Below are 19481 nucleotides of genomic sequence, written 5' to 3'. Positions count from 1 at the left end.
ATATATTTAGAAAGAAATAACTAAAGTATATGTCTTTTAAAGAAAGAAATGAATATATATATATATATATATATATATTTATAATTGGTTTTTCTTGAAACTCCAATCATAAATTATTAGTTATAGTAACTGTTTATATTTGAAAAATAATAAATGTATTTATTTATGAACCATCTTCTATCACATATCTTGTAACTCTCATATTAATTTGATTTGGTTGAAATTCCTATCATTTATTTATAGTTATATTAACTAAAAAATAATACCTAGAACAAGTAATAAATGTATTTTTGGTGAACCTTCTCACATATTTTAGTAAATTTCATATTCTATCATATATTTTGTAACTCTCAAATTAAATAATCATATTAAAAATAAAGAAATACACTAAGATAATGGATATGATTATTAATATGACTCATGAGTTGTCAAAAATAAGATTAAAAAATGTACCTTAAAGATGCATATGATTAATTTCCTTTAATGTTAATCATAATCACAAAAATAATTTCAAGATATAAAACAGTATAATATTTTATTTTTCCTTTATTATAATCATAATCACAATTATTGTATACAATTAATTCTTTAAAATGCAACCTAACTTCACACATTCGTTTACCAATGGTACCAACTTCGTAAACTTGAATGAACAACTACAATTTCAGTTTGTACTAATTTTTATGTAACTCAAACCAACAGAATTACAAAAACATTGTTCCTTAATTAACTTTCAATACATTCAGCTTTTTATTTTATTTTTCCTTACCTTTTTACAATTTAACCAACTTAAGCTCTTCCATCAATCTATTCAACTCAATCTCTGAAGATCCTCCTTCTTTCACCGCGTTTTTCGCCATTTCCGCAAACTCTTTTGCCCGTTTCCTCCTCTCTTCTCCAACCATCACTTCCTTTACTGCTCTCTCCACTTTCTCTCTGCTAACGAAGTCTCCAACGACTTGCATCAACTTCTTCACTCCTACACTCACTCCTGTCTTCAACACTTGTGTCACCAATTTCTCGTTGTAGAACTGCTCGGCTCCTACTGGCCATGTCACCATTGGCAGTCCCGCTGCTACGCCTTCTAGAAGTGAGTTCCATCCGCAATGAGTCACAAATCCACCAAGTGCTTGGTGGTCTAGTATCAGCACTTGTGGCGCCCACCCACGGATGATCAATCCTTTTCCTTTCGTCTTCTCTTCGAATCCCTCTGGTAACCACTCTTCCTTCTCACCTATTCACATATTAATGCAAAAGAGTATGAAACAACAAAAACAGAGGATAAAGCTGCAAACAATACCAAGAGTGAGAGATGTCTATGGTACCTTGGCTCCCATTTTTGTTAACCACCCAAACAAAATCATGTCCTGACATTTCCAACCCCGCTGCAATCTCTATCAGCTGCTCGTTGTTGAAGCTTGACATGGTCCCAAAGGACAAGTAAACCACGGATTCACATTTCTTGGAATCGAGCCATTTCAAACATTCATGCTCATCAATGCTCGCCTTTTTGCCTCTTCCTGCTTTCTCCTCGAACTTTCTATTGCCTAAAGAAAGAGGACCGATAAGCCACGCTCTTTTGGCCACAAATCTCTTTAAGAAATCGGAGTAATCCGGTTCAAGCTCGTAGAAGCTGTTCACCAACACACCGAAGCTTTCTCTCTCTGATTCTCTTATTCCTTTCATAAACTTCCCCATTACGGACTCTTCTTCTTTCTCTATGACCTGTTCCTCTGTAATTACAACATCTCCTGGAAGATCAGGAATCACAAAGAGCTCAGAGCTCGACGCTACATTCTCATAAGGCTTGTGAAGCCTTATACAATGAGAAGCACATATAGAGAAACAGCCTGTTCCGTGGAACACAAGTCTCGGCACTCCAAACTTCTCAGCGACTTTAGTGGCCCAAGGAAAGAACATGTTTCCAACTAGACAGTCTGGTTTCGTTGTCTCGAGGACCTTCTCTAGTGGCTCTTCGAAATATTTCATTGCAAGTAAAAACTTTTGACTCAAGTCACCTTTGGCTAGGTCAGGGCTGGAGAAGATGAAATCGCTGTTCTCGCATCCTTCAGGCAAACCGAGCTCTGTGCAAGGAAAATTAAGGATCTCGATTGAAATATCTTCGAGTCCCGGGTTCTCTTGGTTGAATGACTTGATGGGTTTCTCGAAGAAGAGTTTGGAGTTGAGAGGTGTAGTGAGGATAGTGGATTTAGCGCCTTTGGTAGCGAAGAGCTTGGCCATGTCCAGAGTTGGTATCATGTGGCCATGAGCCATGAAAGGGAAGAGCAAGAAATGGAGCTTAGAGACTTCGCTTGAAGTTCCCATGTTTTGCTGATGAAAAATCAAGATCTGGGGGTTATGTAGAGCCAATTATATAAATTTTTGTAAAGAAGATAAGTCGTTTGAGAGTCAAATGTATGCAAGAAGCTTAAAAGATAAAGTAAGAGTATAAAGTTTGGCAGCCACTAGCCACTAGCCAGCGCTGGGTTTATATGGAAACACGATATCTAAAAACTATAAATAAACATTCCATTCAAATCTAACATACACAATATAATCCTTGTTATATTATATTATTATAAAGATCGTGTTATATAGTCCAAAACTGCATTGTTTTTGCCAACAATATATGAATAGTGTTGCAAACTGTGTTTTGTTTTACAATCACAAAAGGACAAATAGATCAATTCTAAAGAAGAAAGAGACCCATAGTTGTAGAAAGTTGTAGAGGTAAGAGATCAGATTTGTTTTGTCTTCCATTATTCTTGTCTAACGTTGAAAATGACATGTGTCTAATCACAACAAAACGTATGAATGATATATCCTCATCAATCATCATTCTCATGAGGGAGTTAAATATTCACGTCATGGCGTTCGTCATTTTTTTTTTTTTTTTTTTTTTTTTTTTTTTTTTTTTTNTTCCTTGGCTCAACATCAACTTTAACTAAAGTATTACAACCAAATTAAATACACATTACATTCACCTCTAAAGACTTAGACCACAAAACAAATACAATAGTTGATTAAAGACAACTCTAAAACACTAGGCGGATCCAACGCTAACTAATCGAGAACCATTACATTTTTTAACCACAACAAAATAGATAACACACCACAACTCAGAATGAAATCATCTCTTAAACTACCTAAATTGACCTAATAACACGAAAATAAATACTAACATAGAGAAAGCCAAAACTAATATTGAAGAACAAATCAAAACAAAGCTATGAGCTCCTCATGATCAGCGTGTAGACCTTGTCTCAATACAACACCCAGAGGCGCATCATCAGAAAAGTTTGGAATTCCTGGTTTTCAATGTTCCGGTCTTAAACCTAAAACGGACAATACATCCGACTGAACCGACCAAGAGACAAGCACAACCAGCAAGAGCTAAAGCTTTTCCATACTAATCATACAAGACCAGAATGCTAAACAATTCAAGATAAGAGATTGATGCACGAATTAACATATCATCACCTCACAGTGCGTATCCGGATTGGCCACATCTCAGCTGCTTTGTTATCTCGCTACTTGGTCGGAAAGACACCGGAAGTTGAGGAAACTCTCAAGAGACCGTCGGCTTTGTGGGCATCCGCAAATCTCGGTCACCGACACACCTTGAAGTCTCCTCGACAACCTGAAGATGCTAAGACCCGACTCGACCAAGAACCTCCGAACAGCTAGCTTCTCCGGCGAAAGGGTGGAGAAAAGCGGACGGTCACAATCCAAATCACAGATCCGATTCCCCGATACTGCAAGGAAAGACGCCCATAGCAGCTACGAACAACCACCAGTCACTGAAAGGCGAGCCGAGATCTCGTCTTCCACCACACCGGCACGGCGCTTCAGTGAACTGCTCCTTAGCACGCCGGAGAGGAAGAGAAACGGGTCACCTACTACTATTACTACGACGAGACGACAAGAAAGAAGAAAGCAGAGCCCTCTCACACCGCCGGCGAAAACCTAGGACGGCGGAGAGGCAAAACGGAAGCAGTTGGCGGCGGCTGTAGATCTAGGGTTTTTAGATAGAGATTAAAAACTTAGTTAACATCATATAACCTATGAAACTTCGTCATTCTTCTTTTGTTAGTTCTATTTTCAAAAAGAATAACTGGTGATTTATTTTCAAAACACAATTTACAGTCATCCCGTCAACTTGGGCTTCCCCTTATTGGGTCTAAACCGAAACCCTTCGATTTTACAACGATAAACCGTAATTGGATTCAGAACGGAGAGATGGTTATCTCATTGGTTTGGCTCAATCAATTCTTGAAATTTCCATCCTTGTAAATCAATCATTAGAGTTTTTGTAGTTGTACATGCATATAGGAAATTAGTATCACTTGCTTGTCGCTGCAAATATAATATTTTGAATTAATTCATACGAACAAAATTAATAATTTATGACATTGGGTAATTTAATTTACCTCATAGGTTGGATTAATTAAAAAGATTTTCACCAAATCCTTCCAATTGTTAACCTCTCCTATTGATCCAGCATAAGAGATGTTTGATATCATCAAAACGGTTGAATTTGCCAATAATAACGCATATGACAAATAACACGTTATACTTATAATCAATATATACATGTATATAAATATTAATAATATTATCTAACAAAAAAAACATACTTCAATCTTCATAACAATTCCATCACTAAATAATGGTCTTATACATCAATCATTATTAAGTTTATTAATCATTATCAATTTTGCTCATCAAGAAGTAAGTAAAGGTTGGGTGCCTTTAAAGTTGTGTAAATATTGATTATTTTAATATGTTTAAATGTGTAAATTGATTATCGTATTGTATTTCTCTTTGTGATAGATGTTTATTGATGTAATAATGTTGGAAAAGATACAGATCCAACAAACGAAATCTTGAAAAAGTAAGATCAATAATATATGAAGTTGATTATTTGAATTGGCTACATTAATTTGTTCTCTCACATGGAGAGACATATGTATGTATGAAAAGTACAATCTCACATTTGAAATTAATTATACTGCAATTTCATATCATAATTAATGTATTTATTTTGTATTTAAAGGTGTTATGCACTGCTTGCATTAGTATACTTGAACACGTTCCGCACAAGTTTGACTACGAGTTGACTATGATTTTCCAACGTAAATTTTTCCATACATAATTTATCTAGAACACAACTATCAAGAAAGGAGTTAATAACTGCTCGACTTTGAAGTATGACAATCACGCCATTGCTTTCTGACTGTTATATACTAGCCATCATTGCAAGTTCAACCGCTTTGATGGTATCGAACATTCCTTGGACTGGACCAATAGGAGTGGTTAAGGTTGAAAGGATTAAAGGAATTCTTCTAATAAATCCTACCATCTCTGAGGTAAATCACATTACTCAATGTCTTAAATTATTCTGCAGCAACAAGCGAGTGACATCAATTTCCTGTATGCATGTACAACCGAGAAAACTCTCATGATTGATTTACAAGGTTCGGAAATCTCAGAAGTTGATTTATCAATCATTATCAAGTTTGCTCATCAAGAGGTAAGTTAATCCGTTGTTAAATTATTTTAATGTGTAAGTTTTATCTAACTGTATGTATGTAAGTTTTTTGGTTTCTTTGTTTGCTAATGTAGGCTATAAAATGTATCCAAAGTCAACTCAAGATTAGCCATACTTATGGGGAAAAAAATAATTATCAACTCTTCACTGAGATTTTCAAGAATTTGTGTGATTCAGCTTATAGTGATATTTTTGGTGGCTTTAGAAAAGTGTTCGGTGAAATTGTTGGGAAAAAGGTTCATTACTTAAGTCTTTTTGTCTAATTTTTGTTTTATAATTTCCTTTGTTTAACCATTGTAAATCTATTACCTATTAACATATGATAGTTTTCTGCTCACAACTCGACATTGCATCAGCTTTTAAACAATGTTCAAAGACGTGGAATGATTTTTATACAAAGTTGAATGGAGCTAGTCCATTGACAAATTTCCAATTACGAGAAGCTTGCAATAAAACTAAAAAGAAGGTTGGTGCGTTTAAAATTGTATAAATATTAATTACTTTGATTTGTTTAAATTTGTAAATTGATTATTGTATTGTATTCTTCTTTGTGATAGGTGCTTATTGATGTAGTAATGTTGGAAGGACAAAGAAGTCTTGAAAAAGTAAGATCAATCGTTTGTGAGGTTAATTTTTTGAAGGGGCTACATGGATCCGCTCTTCTTTCACTCGGAGAATCGTTTGTGAGGTTAATTTTTTGAAGGGGCTACATGGATTCGCTCTTCTTTCACTCGGAGAGACAAATGTTTGTATTGCAAATACAATCTCACATTAGAATTAATTATACTGCAATTTAATAACACAATGTGTTATGCTTTGTATTTAAAGGTATTATGCACTGCTTGCATTGGTATACATGAGCATGATATGCTCAACAAAGTGAATGATATGCTCTCTACTGTCAAGTCAAGGCGTGAAATTGGTCATTGTATGTGTTTATATTCTCTTCCTCTAATTTGGTTTACAGTTTGGTTTTGGTTAATATTTGGTTATAGCCTTTTGTTTGGTTTTGGTTTTATACATCAATGTTGGTTCATATTTAGTCCAGTCTTTCCATCTACTTATCCATATTTAGTCCACATTAATTCGACTATGCTCAGCTCAAATGGATCTTCATCTATGGCAAGTGATTGTGCAGGTATTTAAATGATTGTATTGAAATTTGTTAAGCTAGTTTATACTCACTACAAAGAAAAACTTAAATTAAATCACTTAAATTGAATCATAAAACTAAGTGATACAAATTTAAAATACTTATTTATGATTGATACAAAAATAAAAAATGTAACATCATTTGCAACAACCAATGTCGTTTTAATTTGTGTGGCATCAATTGATTAAAACTGATGTAAATAAAAACTAATTTGTATCACTTTTACATATTGATATAAATGTATTAATTTACATCACTTAAATAATTGATTTATTTATAAATTTATATTAACATCACTTAAGAAAATAATATATGATTTACATAACTATTTAGTGATAATGATAAATATACTAATTACATAAGAAAAAAAATTGTATCGGTTCTTATAAAACTGGTAATTTAGCATCATTTGTATGGCTTGACATCACTTTTTTATAATTGTCGAACCAAAAAAAAATCCTTTTCTTTCGAATTATTTTTTAAAATTTTATCTCCCTAATTTACTATTTTGTTGGAAACAGAATATCCATTTTCCCACGATTAAGTGAATCAAATTACAAATTTTCCTAAAAAATAGAATCCTAACTTCTCCTAATCTCTAGAAATCTACGTTACCTTTGCACTATTTAATCCTAACAGTTTTTTATTCCTTTTTAATATAACTTCTTCGGTTCTTCTTCTTCATTTCATATTTTTCTTTCTTTTATCAAAAGAAAAGGATTTTTTTTGTAGTGATTTGTCCTTCTTCATTTCATATTTATCTTCTTAATTAGGGGTATGCCATCCAAATGCACCCGAGAAGAACAAAACCCCAAAACAATAGAACATAAAACCATGTCATCAAGTCACCGTGAGGAATTGTTGGAGGTGAAGAAGTTGGAGTCGCCAGTTCTCGGTTTACCCCTAATTAAGAAAATCGTAGAAGACATCCCAAACAAATGTCAATGGTGTAAAATTCTCAGTCTAAGGTGTTTCATTTCACAAAGCTTTTGTTATCAAGACGTTGAAGAAGGATGAGAGAGACCGTGAGAAGGATAAAAACATAAAGCACAATGTAAATATCTTTTAGATGATGTCAATTAATATTTCTAGGATTATGAGGTTTAGAAGGAGCTGAGCGGGCGTGATGGAGATAGAGACATATGTCTCTGTGATTCACCATTGATGGAAAAGATCCAAAGGATTTTCAACATGAGATTCAAGGCTATGGTGAATTAAGAACAAAATTAGCTTATGATTGCGGGATTTGTTTTTGATTTTCAAACGATGTATCCATGTTTTCTATGAAATTTAATTTTTAATATTATTTTATTTATAATTATTGATTATTGAAAACTGCAAAGTTATTATAATTAGTTTTGAAACTGACACAAAATTTATCGATTAATTATATTTGATTTAAATTTTTAATTGTAAAATATACAATTATTTGAATCATTTATTAAAACTGATATTATAATCTTAACATCAGCTATTTAGAATTGACATAAATATTTAACATCACTTACTCTAACCGAAAAAAATACTAAAATCATTTATATTAATTGATGCAAAATTAGTATCATTTTTTTGTAATTGATACATAATAACTTCAATTACAATAATCATACAAATATTTGTTTCAACCGATTCAGATTATTTGCATCAACAAAATGTAAATCATTCATTAAAGTAATACATATTATTTTTGCATCATTTAAATATGATGCAAAAATATAAAATAAATGATGTAATATCACACTTTTTTTGTAGTGACTAGTTTAAATTATATGTGTTTGAATTTTTTGTTGGATTATAAGTCAACATTTTACATATATATATATAGGGAGTATGGCTTTGATGGATGCTGAAATTCCTTTGAAAACTCATGTATCGATTGGTGTTTTTTTGGATGACAAAGGACAATATCATATTGTAACAGATCTTTTGGTGGGTTTCTTTTCTCTGTAGGTTTATTTACAATTGCAAAATGAAATAGATATCATATATTTTCTGATTTTCTGATTATAGGGTTTAGAAGACAATCTTGGCGAAATGAATTTTAAGATTGCCGGTACAAGAAACGGTATCACTGCCATTCAATTGGATGTAAAATCTGGAATCCCAGTCGATATCATATGTCAGGCATTGGCTTATGGACGTGAAGCACATGTTAGAATTATTGAGAAGAAGGAAAAGTGCAATCAAATCCCCAAGAGAACTCGGATTGAAGTATTATGGTTCAGTGTATTGGAGTATCCCTAAGCATAACAAAAGAAAGATTGGAGTTGAAACAGGTTCTTACTATCAATTGGCTCATTTACTATTTTTGTCTTAATATTTGACTTTTGACCCACACAAAAAAACTTTTGTTTAGGCGCTAGACTATATGCAGGGGACAACAGAGTCTTTATTTTTCCAAAAGATATGATTACATTGCAAAACATTGTAGACAAGGTACTATTTCTAAATTTTTTTAATAAATATCTTATTCGGTTTACAAACTTTTATAAGTTCTTTTTAATATATATTCATGTTCACTTTATTAACGAGGAAGCTGAAGTGGGTCAATTATATAAATGCACAATCAAAGTTCTATATGAAAAAGGTGCTTTAGTTGAATACCACTGTGGAAAACATGGTTTACTTCGCATTAATGAGCTCTCTCAAAAGGTATATCCTAATCTTAAATTTTGATTTTGTTCTGTTTTGATGTTGGGTTCGTTGTGAGAGATGTGATGCCTTTGGTTTGGTATGGTTGTTTTTTTTTTTTTTTTTTATAGGTATCAAAGGTTTCTGATGTTCTATCTATTGGACAGCAAATCATATTAAAATGCATCACAAAAAGGTTCCATGGCATCAAGGAGTTTTCTTTGAAAGAAGTGGAAGTCAGAGTTTGAACACCGTTTAGAAGTTATTTGGGCAATATTTATGTGTTTTGCACTTAAAAATCTATTTGGTTGCAAACTTAGTCTATTGTCTATTTCATTTGTACCATATTTCAATCTCGCAGTTAGCACAATACTTTTATGTGTAATGTTTATAGTTGGAAACAATTATGTGTGCACAACATCTCTATCTTTGCAGTTTATTATTTTTTAAGTTTCATTTTTTCAATTTTGATGGCCATAAACGTATTTGTCGCATATGTCTGGGAGTAAACGAAGAACCAACATGGTCTCGTTACAAGTTGACTTAATTAAAGCTAAGCTAGTAATCTCTTAATGGAAAGTTCAAGAGCATTGATGTGTTTGGTTGAAAAGAGGGAATACTGTAGTTCCAAGAGTTAAGGGAATAATTGGATGTGATGATATAGTCAATTTCAAAGCTGAGAGGATATCACATTTGCCATATTAACAACTACGGTCCAACATCGGCGGTCAAGCTATTGCGAAGGTCAACAGCTGATAAAATCGAGAAAAGTAGTGTTCCACCACCGATGGTCCAGCTCTCCCGTTGCTCGGACGCCAGCATCCGTCCCGTTTTAAAAAGGTTACAATATATAGAGTATCACATGTGGTCGCTCTTTGTTAATTCCTTTGCCACTTTCGAGGTCGAACCTGTCTCTCTGGTTCCTACGGCATCCCAAACACACGACGAATTTTAGAGCTTTTAAGGAAAATGGTTATTAAAAACTAAACAAATTGTTCTTAATTGGGTTTAGCTACTAAGTATTTAATGTCTATAGTCTTTTATTGTCCGTATTTAGTCACATTCTAACTTTGTGGTGAGTTTTTGTATACTATTTCATATCGAAATTAGGAGACAAAAGGAGGCTAATACTATCCAACCGGTCAAGCTATTCCGAAGCTCGACAGCTGGTAAAATCAAGTAATGAGTCTAGAATTAAGTCACTCCATCTTGTTAGGTGCCATATCTTTTCTCTTTTCATATGTTCATATCTTTTCACGAGTTCCTAAATAAAGCAGTATATTGTGTCCCATCTAGTTTCGGATCATGGCTTTGTTCTGACTTTGTGATTTGACTTCAACTTCAACTTTTGTTTGACGATTGGTCTACTACAATCGGTTCTTTGATTTTTCATTAACCATCGTATTTACTATTTAGTATAGATTACCTTCGAAAATAATTTGGGCTTGGGCTTCCCATTACTGGGGTTCCGGTTTTGTAACGATAAACCGTTAATTGGATTCTGAGCGGAGAGATGGTTTTCTCATCGGTTAGGTTCACCATTCTCGTTTCTTTAGAACGAACTCTGTCTCTGTGTGTTGTTTTCCTCTCTTCAAACAGAACTTTCAAATTGGAAACCGAATTTGACGAGCAGTTTGTTGAATCATCGTCAAAGTAGTGATCTTTCATTAAAAATTTGATTGTCGTTGTCCAGTGCTTTTTTTTTGCTCTCGTTAATGTTTCTTTGGTTGTTTCGTTAGTTTTTCGTCATGCCCGACGACGATAAAGAGTTGCAGCAGGAACCCAAGGAAGAAGAAGACTCCTATGTTTGGGACAGCGATACGCAGCTTTATATCCATCACAGGCTACGTCTCTTTCCAAATTTACTCCTTTTCTCTCGACTCTAGGGATTTTTTTTTTTTTTTTTTTTTTTTTTTTTTTTTTTNTTTCCTTAGTTTTAGTTTTGTTTAGGTTTGATGTCTTTGTTTTTTAAAGCTTGGATATTCCATAATTTACAATATAAGAAACATATCTCTGCTATTTAGCTTGTAACAATAAGGAGTGATGAAAAAGGCTGATACTTTACTATGATTGATGCTCGATTCCATTAAACTAACAACTCTTCTTGCACAATGCCGTATGTTTTTGATATTTGTATTGGTTTTTAGGATGCTAACTTCATGTTTTGTGAATTGCAGTAGTGGGTTTTATCATGATCCAAATGCTGGCTGGTATTATTGTAGCAAGGATGGTCGTTACTACAAGCATGAGAATGGCGAATATGTTCCCTTGGAATATGAAGAGTCTGGTGCAAACCCTTCTGGTTCTGGACAGATCGTCACTTGTGATCTATCCGAAGATGACTCAAACAGAAAGTATGCTCCTCCTCAGACTGAGGATGTAAATAGTGAGTATAAAGTTTCACTGAGTAATCCTGGAGAAGCTCCTTCAGGTAAGTTTACATGTAGTGTTCTGATGAACTATTGCATAGCATCTATAATACATTGATAGATAACTGATAGACACTTTATTTGCTCGTAAGAGCCAACAGGGTACTCAAATGACCAGGAACCTGAACATCCTCAACGACCTTCCTCATGGTAGGTATTATCTCTTTTATTGTCAAACTTATATATGTTTCTTCATCATATGGCCTATGAATTATTATTTTTTTCCCTTGGATCAGGGTGGAAGATGTACTTATCGAACTTTATCTGGCTGGTTATAAACAAGAGCCCAGTTATTCCAGCTATAAGATGCCTTCAGGGGAAAATACTCAGGATCATCATATGTTGTCAGCTAATGGTCTTTGCCTGGGATAGTGCTTGTTAGCCTTTTATATTGCAAACTTTGGAATGAATTTTCTCTTCAAGGTTGAAATTTTAGGAAAGAAACTACAATTGTGTTTGTTCTCCAGGAGACGATGAGGCTGAGGAACTTGAAGAGGGAGAATGGATTCCTGAAGAGGATTTTGATCCACAGGAAGAGAAATTCAGTGAAGGCATTTATCTCCTAACTTCCTTGTCATTTTCTTTCATTCTGCTCTTGGTTAGGTTATTGATATATAAAGCTAAATTTATCCTTATTCCTCGTGGTGTATGGTATTGTTCTCTCGTGAGCTGATCTTAAATGTTGAATGATTAACTAGCCTGTAATGTTGTAAGGGAATCTTTACTTCAGTGATATTTTTTCTTTTGCTCATATTCATAGCTTTGATGCCCATAGTTTCTTTTCTAGATGCTCCTTCAAGTGAGGAAGAAAGATGGTTAGCACAATATGGTCAAGTCATCGAACCCCCTGAGAAGACTCTGCCTGAGATCCCGTCTGTTGATTTGTGGGATTGGAAACTTGTTTCAGAAACCAAAGAAGCTTTAGCTGACAATGAACAGGTGGCTAGGTTAGTAGGGAGGCTGGTCAGACGGTCTGCCAACCTTCATCCATCTGTGGCTTCTGGTGGCACACTTCTCAAAACTGCTCCAATTTGCGAAGCAAGACTTCATCTCGTGCGAGTTAGGACAGGTTTACCTTTTTCCTTCTAACGGAGCCTTGTTCCTGTGAAGTGTGACAGATATTGTTTGCTGGATCAGTTTTTGTTAACCTTATGTGCTTTGTGTTATATGGGGGACCATAGAAAACGAATTTGATTTTCAAATCATTTGTTTCAGGTCAGGTCTATAAACTTCGAAATCCTAGTGCCAAATACCTTGCATCCTTGTCAGTATATGACTCCTCCGACCCAACAAAACATTGGGGATTTCCTGATATTTCAACTGCATGGCAAAATCCTGATACAAAACGCAAAGGTAAGAAGGTGAAACCAAAAATCGACTGCAAACTGAAGCATCGTGAAGTCGACATGATTGAAGAGGTACTCCAAGTACACCTTCATGGTAGAATTCTTGTATATTATGTTTCGGAATGTCTGTGATGGATGTTAACATCCTGCTTCTTGAACCTCTGTCAAATATCTAGCTGGAGACAAAACGCAAAGCTAAAAAGGTGAAACCAAAAACTGACTGCAAACTTACAGCGAAGCCTCGTAAAGTCGACATGTTTGAAGAGGTACTGCAAATTCACCTACATTGCTGAATTCTTGTATTTTAAGTTTCAGAATGTTTGTGAAGGATGTTAACATCTTGCTTCTTGAACTTCTGCCAAATATCTAGCAGGAGATAGAACGCAAAGCTAAGAAGGTGAAACAAAAAACTGACTGCAAACTCACAGTGAAGCCACGAGATCAAGTCAATATGATTGAAGAGGTACTCCAAATCGACCTTCATGACTGGATTCTTGTATTTTATGTTTCAGAATGTACATCCTGCGTCTTGAAGTTCTGCCCAATCTCTAGCAGAGACATATTTCTAAAGCTCTTTGTATGGGGGATCCGGTGAAAAACTTAAATCTGCCAAGAGTATATGGATGGCACAGTTTAGTGTTATTAGGACCATAGTAAACTACTATTGTGAGATTTTCATTCTTGCTCGCTGTTGTTTTATCAGCAGAGAAGCTGTTCATACAGAGATAGAGCCGCTGAGAGAAGAAATTTGCATGGTGGATATGGTGTTGGGCCAGGTCAAAAAGGAACAATGGTGGGCGATAACACGGACGAGCGTTCAGTTACCGACACTGCTTCTGAAGAGGATGCTGCAACAGAAGCATTGGAGTTATCATTTGGATCTGGAAGTTATGCAAGGAGAATAATGGGAAATATGGGTTGGAAGGAGGTAACATGTGAATCTATCACTTTTGAGTTTTGATGTTAATAATATTTGGTGTCAGCGTAATTATGGTAATTGAGGAAATGGTAATGCAGGGTGAGACGCTGGGGAAGAATGCAAAAGGTTTGGTTGAACCAATACAAGCAGTGGGAAACACTGGGAATGTAGGGCTAGGTTTTCCTCAAAGGAGAAGGAGATAATCTGAGGAAGAAGATTAACAGATCTTCTCTTTATGGGACTCTTTTAGATGTTCATATATTACTAGAGCATGTGAGGCTTTGTAACTATAGATTGGCGTTTATAACAAGAGCTTCTATGGTAATGAGGTTGCATAAATTAGATAAGTCTCATCAATATCTGACTTGATTTTGAGCAATGGTATGAGAGAAATAGAAGTAAACGATATACAAGTTGGTTTGAATTGTTACTGGACTAAGCAAGAAAATGTATACGAAAACAATCCACATATGTGGTTTTCTAAGGATTTCATGGTTACTACTAATACTATGTATCTATGTTTATTTCTCTTCCTATAATATTAGAGATGTCAAATTGCTCTTCTTGGTTGAACCAGTCAATTTCAATATAAGCGGTACAGGCAATTTCTTTGAAATAATCTGTGACTTGAGAATAAAAACTATTTCAACAAAAGTGCTATTTTACAGGTAAATTTGGGTGACTTGTTATTCCATGGAGGAAAATTGCTAACTCCTATATAATTTATTTGAGTTTCTTCTAGATTAGACCTAAAAGTGGTTAAAATATTCTCTTAAGCTTGAAAACTTATTCATCATCTTTATAAATTGGTTTACAAAGAAAGACCGTGGACGTAATCATGCCACTTAAACTTCAAATGATGTAAAATGCATTTTAAGTTATGGCTTAGGATGTTCAATTTGAGAGAGGCATTGGATTGGACGCGTTATAGTAAATCACATGTGGAAGACTTTTGTTTTTGTCTTCCATCCTTACAGTCTCAGCCGTCGTATATCATCCGCATAGCTATTGTATTGACTTACCAAGTGTGGTGCGCGTAGAATATATATCTATCTAGTCGTGAATCTTTGAGAAACTGTGGATAGAGTTATCCATTGTGTGGTTTGTGTGGAGAACCCGTGTGCCGTGTTGTAAAAGGAATTAAATAGAGTTATCTACTCTCTGAACCATCGTTAAATCCGATTTTGACATGTATTTATCAAAAAGTGGAAGTTTTGATTGAATTTTTGTAGACTTAAAACTTGTAGACCCGATATTAATAATCATTCGTCAAATATTATTAACTAATGGAAGAAAACAGAAAAGTAAAAATATATATATAAAGCCGTGGTGAGAAAAAGAGAGTTAATTTATGTAACATGTCAAAATTACGGTCAGCGGCTTACGATACGCGTCTTGTTCATTGATGAAAGCAACTTCTGCGTTTCTTCATCAAAAGTTTTCATTTTTATTTTTATTTATTTAAACACCGGATTCTCTTTTAGATTCAGCTTCATTCATTACCTTTTTCTTTTTTTTTTCTTTCTTTTCTCAATCTCTTTGTTTTCTATCAAACCCTAATCATCTCTCTTAAAACAAATCGAATTCTTCAATCAAAAATTCATGTCGACGATGGCGGGTATACAAGGCCAGGTCCTCGAGGTCACTGGTTCGTATATATACCTTTTCCTTCTTTCTCTCGTCCCTAATTTGTGACACCTTTGAAGATTCCTTTTTTTTAATTTGATCGCATAAAGGTGCTAACTTTTTTTTTTTAATTGATGGGATTCTTTTGATTTTTTTTTTTTCAGTTGTTGGGTGCCAGAAATTGAAAGATACAGAATGGTTTTCAAGGCAAGATCCATACGTCGTCCTTGAGTATAGCAGCTCAAGGCACCGTACCAGAACCTGCACAGGTCATTATTAGCTCTTCTCCTATTTTTTTATATGATTTGTTTCAGATCCATTAAAATTTGCGGTTTTTGTTGAACGAAGTTAAGATCTTTCAGTTCTTTAAAACGGTTTGAAGCTTTGTTTAGATGAATTTTGATTGAATGGGTTTGTTGTTTTCAGATGGTGGAAAGAACGCTGTTTTCCAAGAGAAGTTTATGTTCACTTTGCTTGAAGGGCTTAGGGATCTTAAGGTTGCTGTCTGGAATAGCAATACCCTCTCCACTGATGACTTCATTGGCAATGCAACGTAATGTCACTTTCCACATGTGTTTATGTGTGTGTGTGTTTTTAATGCGTAAAAGAAATTCCTGAATTTGGATTTGGGATTGAATCTTTTGCTGTCTGTTTGTTTCTTTTTATTTTAGGATTCAATTGCAGAAGGTTCTTTCTCAGGGATACGATGACTGCACCTGGACTCTGCAGACTAAAACTGGGAGGTATGAACCATTAGCTTTTACTTGTTTTGCTTCCTTATGCGTTGAGTATCATGTTTGGTAATCGATAATTGCATATTGCACATTGGTCTAGCTGATTTTCGTGATGGACTTGCTCATTATCAATGAAACTTTTGATGTGGTTTGTATTATATAGTGATTGAAAATGTAGATTTCACCAGTTATATCGCTATGTTTGTGTCCCCACCACTCTGCTTTCTATTAGTGAAGTTTTAGTTCTTGCCATTTACTTACATTGCTTACCTGGCCTGGTTTTGTTCACTGATCAGAGTCGTTATGTGAGTTCCTAGTCATCTTTGGTGTTAGTTAATAGAATTGCAAACTGCTTGAATTCAAAGAACTTGCTTTCATTTTGAATCTGTGAATTACTTTTCCTTTTCATTAGTAATATTATGTGTCTACATCGAGCACACTCACAATTGCTGTAGCATTGTGATGGGGTTTCGCTGGAACTTATGAAAAACAGCTAGACATTTTGAGATGTATGGAGCTGCTTTTGTCTACCAATGAAGTTTCGTGTAAACATTGTAGCATCAAATTAGTATTTCTTAAAACTGGTCCCTGAGGTATACCATATTTGTTTCTGAGCATAAGAAAGTTATAGATGCATGCGCACAATCAACTAGTTTTCCAGTCCATAGCTATGTGTTTTGTTTTCTTAAATCCCTGAAAAGTCGGTTACAATATGCAACAAAATCTGTTGCTTGACTTGAACCCAGCCATAGCTCTTTGATTATTAAACCTTCTGAAAATGCATCTCAACCTTTCTGTCTTTCAGATTCGCTGGAGAAGTAAGACTCATACTACATTATGCAGGAGCAAAGGTAAAGTCTGAGACTCAGTTAACGACATTGTTTTACATGTTCTATTATTATAAACAAAAGTCTAAACATACAATCCTTTCTTGGTACGCAGAAACATAATTACGGGTCTGCGCCATCAGCTCCAAATGCGCCTCAAGTGCCTCAATACTCAGCACCTCCTTCTGCATCTCCGTATTCATCACCACCATACACTGGACCATCTCTATACCCACAAGTACAACAATACCCTCATCCACCATCAGGATACCCACCAGCTGCAGCTTATCCTCCTCAGCCATCTGCTTATCCTCCTCCGTCAACCTCGGCTTACCCTCCGGTTCCTTCAGCTTACCCTCCTCCTCCACCATCCTCTACTTACCCTCCTTCTCCATACCCTCCTCAACAATCATATTACCCACAAGGTACATGAATGTTTCCTTTCTTTGTCGGTTATGTGCTTCAGTTGACCGCGCTTACTATTCTCTTAACTATTTCTCAATGGTGGTTGATCTTTGTTTCCAGGTCCATACCCAGGACAATACCCACCTCCTCCTCCGTACTAAAAGCTCCGGCGTTTAGAATAAAGTTATTTGTAATGTAAAGAGATAATAGTGACGGTGTTTACTAGAATTTGGTGACAAATTTATTTCCTTTTTTAATATCTTCCTTGTGCTATCGTTGGCCCTTTGCAACTTCTAGCGTGATTTGTTAATTTTTGTGATGGACAGTTAAAAAAGAAGTTTGAATCTTTTTCATATTAGGCAGATCGCATATTTTTCTTTCAAATCTATTGAATTATTATTGCTCTAAACCCCTTTGTTAATAAATGAATCATCATTTATAACTTTTTATCAACCTTCATCAAATCTCTCAAGAGGTTCGGCGGTCTTAAACGCTTAACCATGGCATTTCTGAAACTTGTAATCAGATAATTAGAAAAAGTTAATTTGGTCAATGTGTCCTTATAGTTTATTTTAAACATTAAACAAAAAAATATTATTGTTGACAATCGCCACAAAAAGGAGTAGAATTTTAGTTAAATTAGCCGACAGATTTTACTGCACTTTGGTTTCTCGATCTCTACTCCAATGAGTAAAAGTGGGTAAAGCGGGAAACAGCAAAAGATACTGTATTACACATTTTATTCAATTAAAATAAAGAAATTGAAAAGAAAAAAAATAAAGAAATTCCACATTTAATATCAAATAAAAATAAAAATAATATAGTTGGGGGCAAGTAAAAGACAAACGTAAAAACCAACTCGCCTTGTCTCATAAATCAATCACTCTACACTTCACACTCCTCCCCACTTCCAGCTTTTCTCCTCACTCTCTCTCTCTCTCTCTCTCTCTCTCTCTCTCTCTAGTCTCTCTTTTGTAGCTCTCTCCCCTGCTGCTGCTACCCCTATAGCTAAAACCACTGCACGTTTCCATAGAGAGGAAGATGAGTCTCTCTCCGAGAGATTTTCTCTCTATCATCATCTTAGCTTCTTCTTCTTCTTCTGTGTAATGATGCTCCTCTCAGCCAACAACAATTGATTATCAACAATATAGAATAGAAGATCTTTATCTTTCTTCTCATTCTTGAGTTTTTATTCCCCACAATGGCGATTCCCAAGGAGGAAGAAACAAGAGAAGAGCAGAGCAATTCGTATCTTCTTGATGCTCTCTACTGCGAAGAAGAAGAGCAATGGGAAGAAGACGAAGTAGAACAAGTTGAAGAGAACTCTTCCTTTTCTCCATTCGTTCTTCTTCAACAAGATTTGTACTGGGAAGATGAAGATCTGGTCACTCTCTTCTCCAAAGAAGAAGAACAAGCTGGACTCGGCACCTGTCTCGATGATGTTTATCTCTCCACGGATCGAAAAGAAGCTGTGGGTTGGATTCTGAGAGTCAACGCTCATTATGGCTTCTCTACTCTGGCTGCTGTTTTAGCCATAACTTATCTCGATAAGTTCATCTGTAGCTACAGCTTACAGAGAGACAAACCGTGGATGCTTCAGCTCGTTTCTGTAGCTTGCCTCTCTCTTGCTGCTAAAGTCGAAGAAACCCAAGTCCCTCTTCTTCTAGACTTCCAAGTAAATGAATCATGATACTTTTAAGTTCATTTTTACCTTAAAGTTTCTTCTTTTATCACCTCTGTTCTCATCTCTCTGTTTTCTTTGTGTAGGTGGAGGAGACAAAGTATGTGTTTGAGGCCAAAACCATACAGAGAATGGAGCTACTGATTCTGTCTACTCTCGAGTGGAAGATGCATCTCATT

The 19481-nt window shown here is 35.1% G+C and overlaps 4 protein-coding genes across 11 annotated transcripts in view; 3 read left to right on the top strand and 1 right to left on the bottom strand.

The window, feature by feature from the left end:
* Positions 618-4130, bottom strand: LOC104716733 (UDP-glycosyltransferase 73B1-like). Its single transcript, XM_010434157.2, has 3 exons — positions 3481-4130; positions 1326-2331; positions 618-1234 (listed from the first exon to the last, which is right to left on the bottom strand). The coding sequence occupies exons 2-3, from the start codon at positions 2323-2325 to the stop codon at positions 774-776; spliced, it is 1461 nt and encodes a 486-aa protein (XP_010432459.1). The 5' UTR covers positions 2326-2331; positions 3481-4130; the 3' UTR covers positions 618-773.
* LOC104716732 lies at positions 10839-14552 on the top strand. Of its 8 annotated transcripts, none has more exons than XM_010434155.2 (12): positions 10839-10988; positions 11075-11178; positions 11513-11766; positions 11857-11914; positions 12001-12119; positions 12232-12315; positions 12552-12833; positions 12980-13182; positions 13287-13376; positions 13481-13573; positions 13817-14038; positions 14128-14552. In XM_010434155.2, the coding sequence occupies exons 2-12, from the start codon at positions 11084-11086 to the stop codon at positions 14230-14232; spliced, it is 1605 nt and encodes a 534-aa protein (XP_010432457.1). In that variant the 5' UTR covers positions 10839-10988; positions 11075-11083; the 3' UTR covers positions 14233-14552. The 8 variants fall into 8 exon arrangements, with proteins under 8 accessions (XP_010432457.1, XP_019086063.1, XP_019086064.1 ...); XM_019230518.1 differs by having other exon boundaries at positions 10843-10988; positions 13814-14038; XM_019230519.1 differs by having other exon boundaries at positions 10850-10988; positions 11866-11914; positions 13814-14038.
* Positions 15494-17983, top strand: LOC104716731 (protein SRC2 homolog). The gene is made up of 7 exons (XM_010434153.2): positions 15494-15677; positions 15820-15924; positions 16082-16208; positions 16327-16398; positions 17195-17240; positions 17332-17641; positions 17742-17983. Exons 1-7 carry the CDS (start codon positions 15632-15634, stop codon positions 17780-17782), a joined length of 747 nt encoding a protein of 248 aa, XP_010432455.1. The 5' UTR covers positions 15494-15631; the 3' UTR covers positions 17783-17983.
* Positions 18504-19481, top strand: part of CYCD3 (cyclin-D3-1) — a 3547-nt gene continuing 2569 nt past the window's right edge. Inside the window, exons 1-2 of the mRNA XM_019230464.1 lie at positions 18504-19296; positions 19389-19469. Of these exons, the coding sequence (XP_019086009.1) occupies positions 18823-19296; positions 19389-19469 (555 nt within the window). The 5' untranslated portion in view covers positions 18504-18822. The remainder of the gene's footprint in view (positions 19297-19388; positions 19470-19481) is intronic.

Source organism: Camelina sativa, chromosome 10 (genome assembly GCF_000633955.1).
Source record: "Camelina sativa cultivar DH55 chromosome 10, Cs, whole genome shotgun sequence".
NCBI lineage: Eukaryota > Viridiplantae > Streptophyta > Magnoliopsida > Brassicales > Brassicaceae > Camelina > Camelina sativa.
The sequence above is the reverse complement of the archived record's forward strand: the minus strand, read 5'-3'. Positions and strand labels throughout refer to the sequence as shown.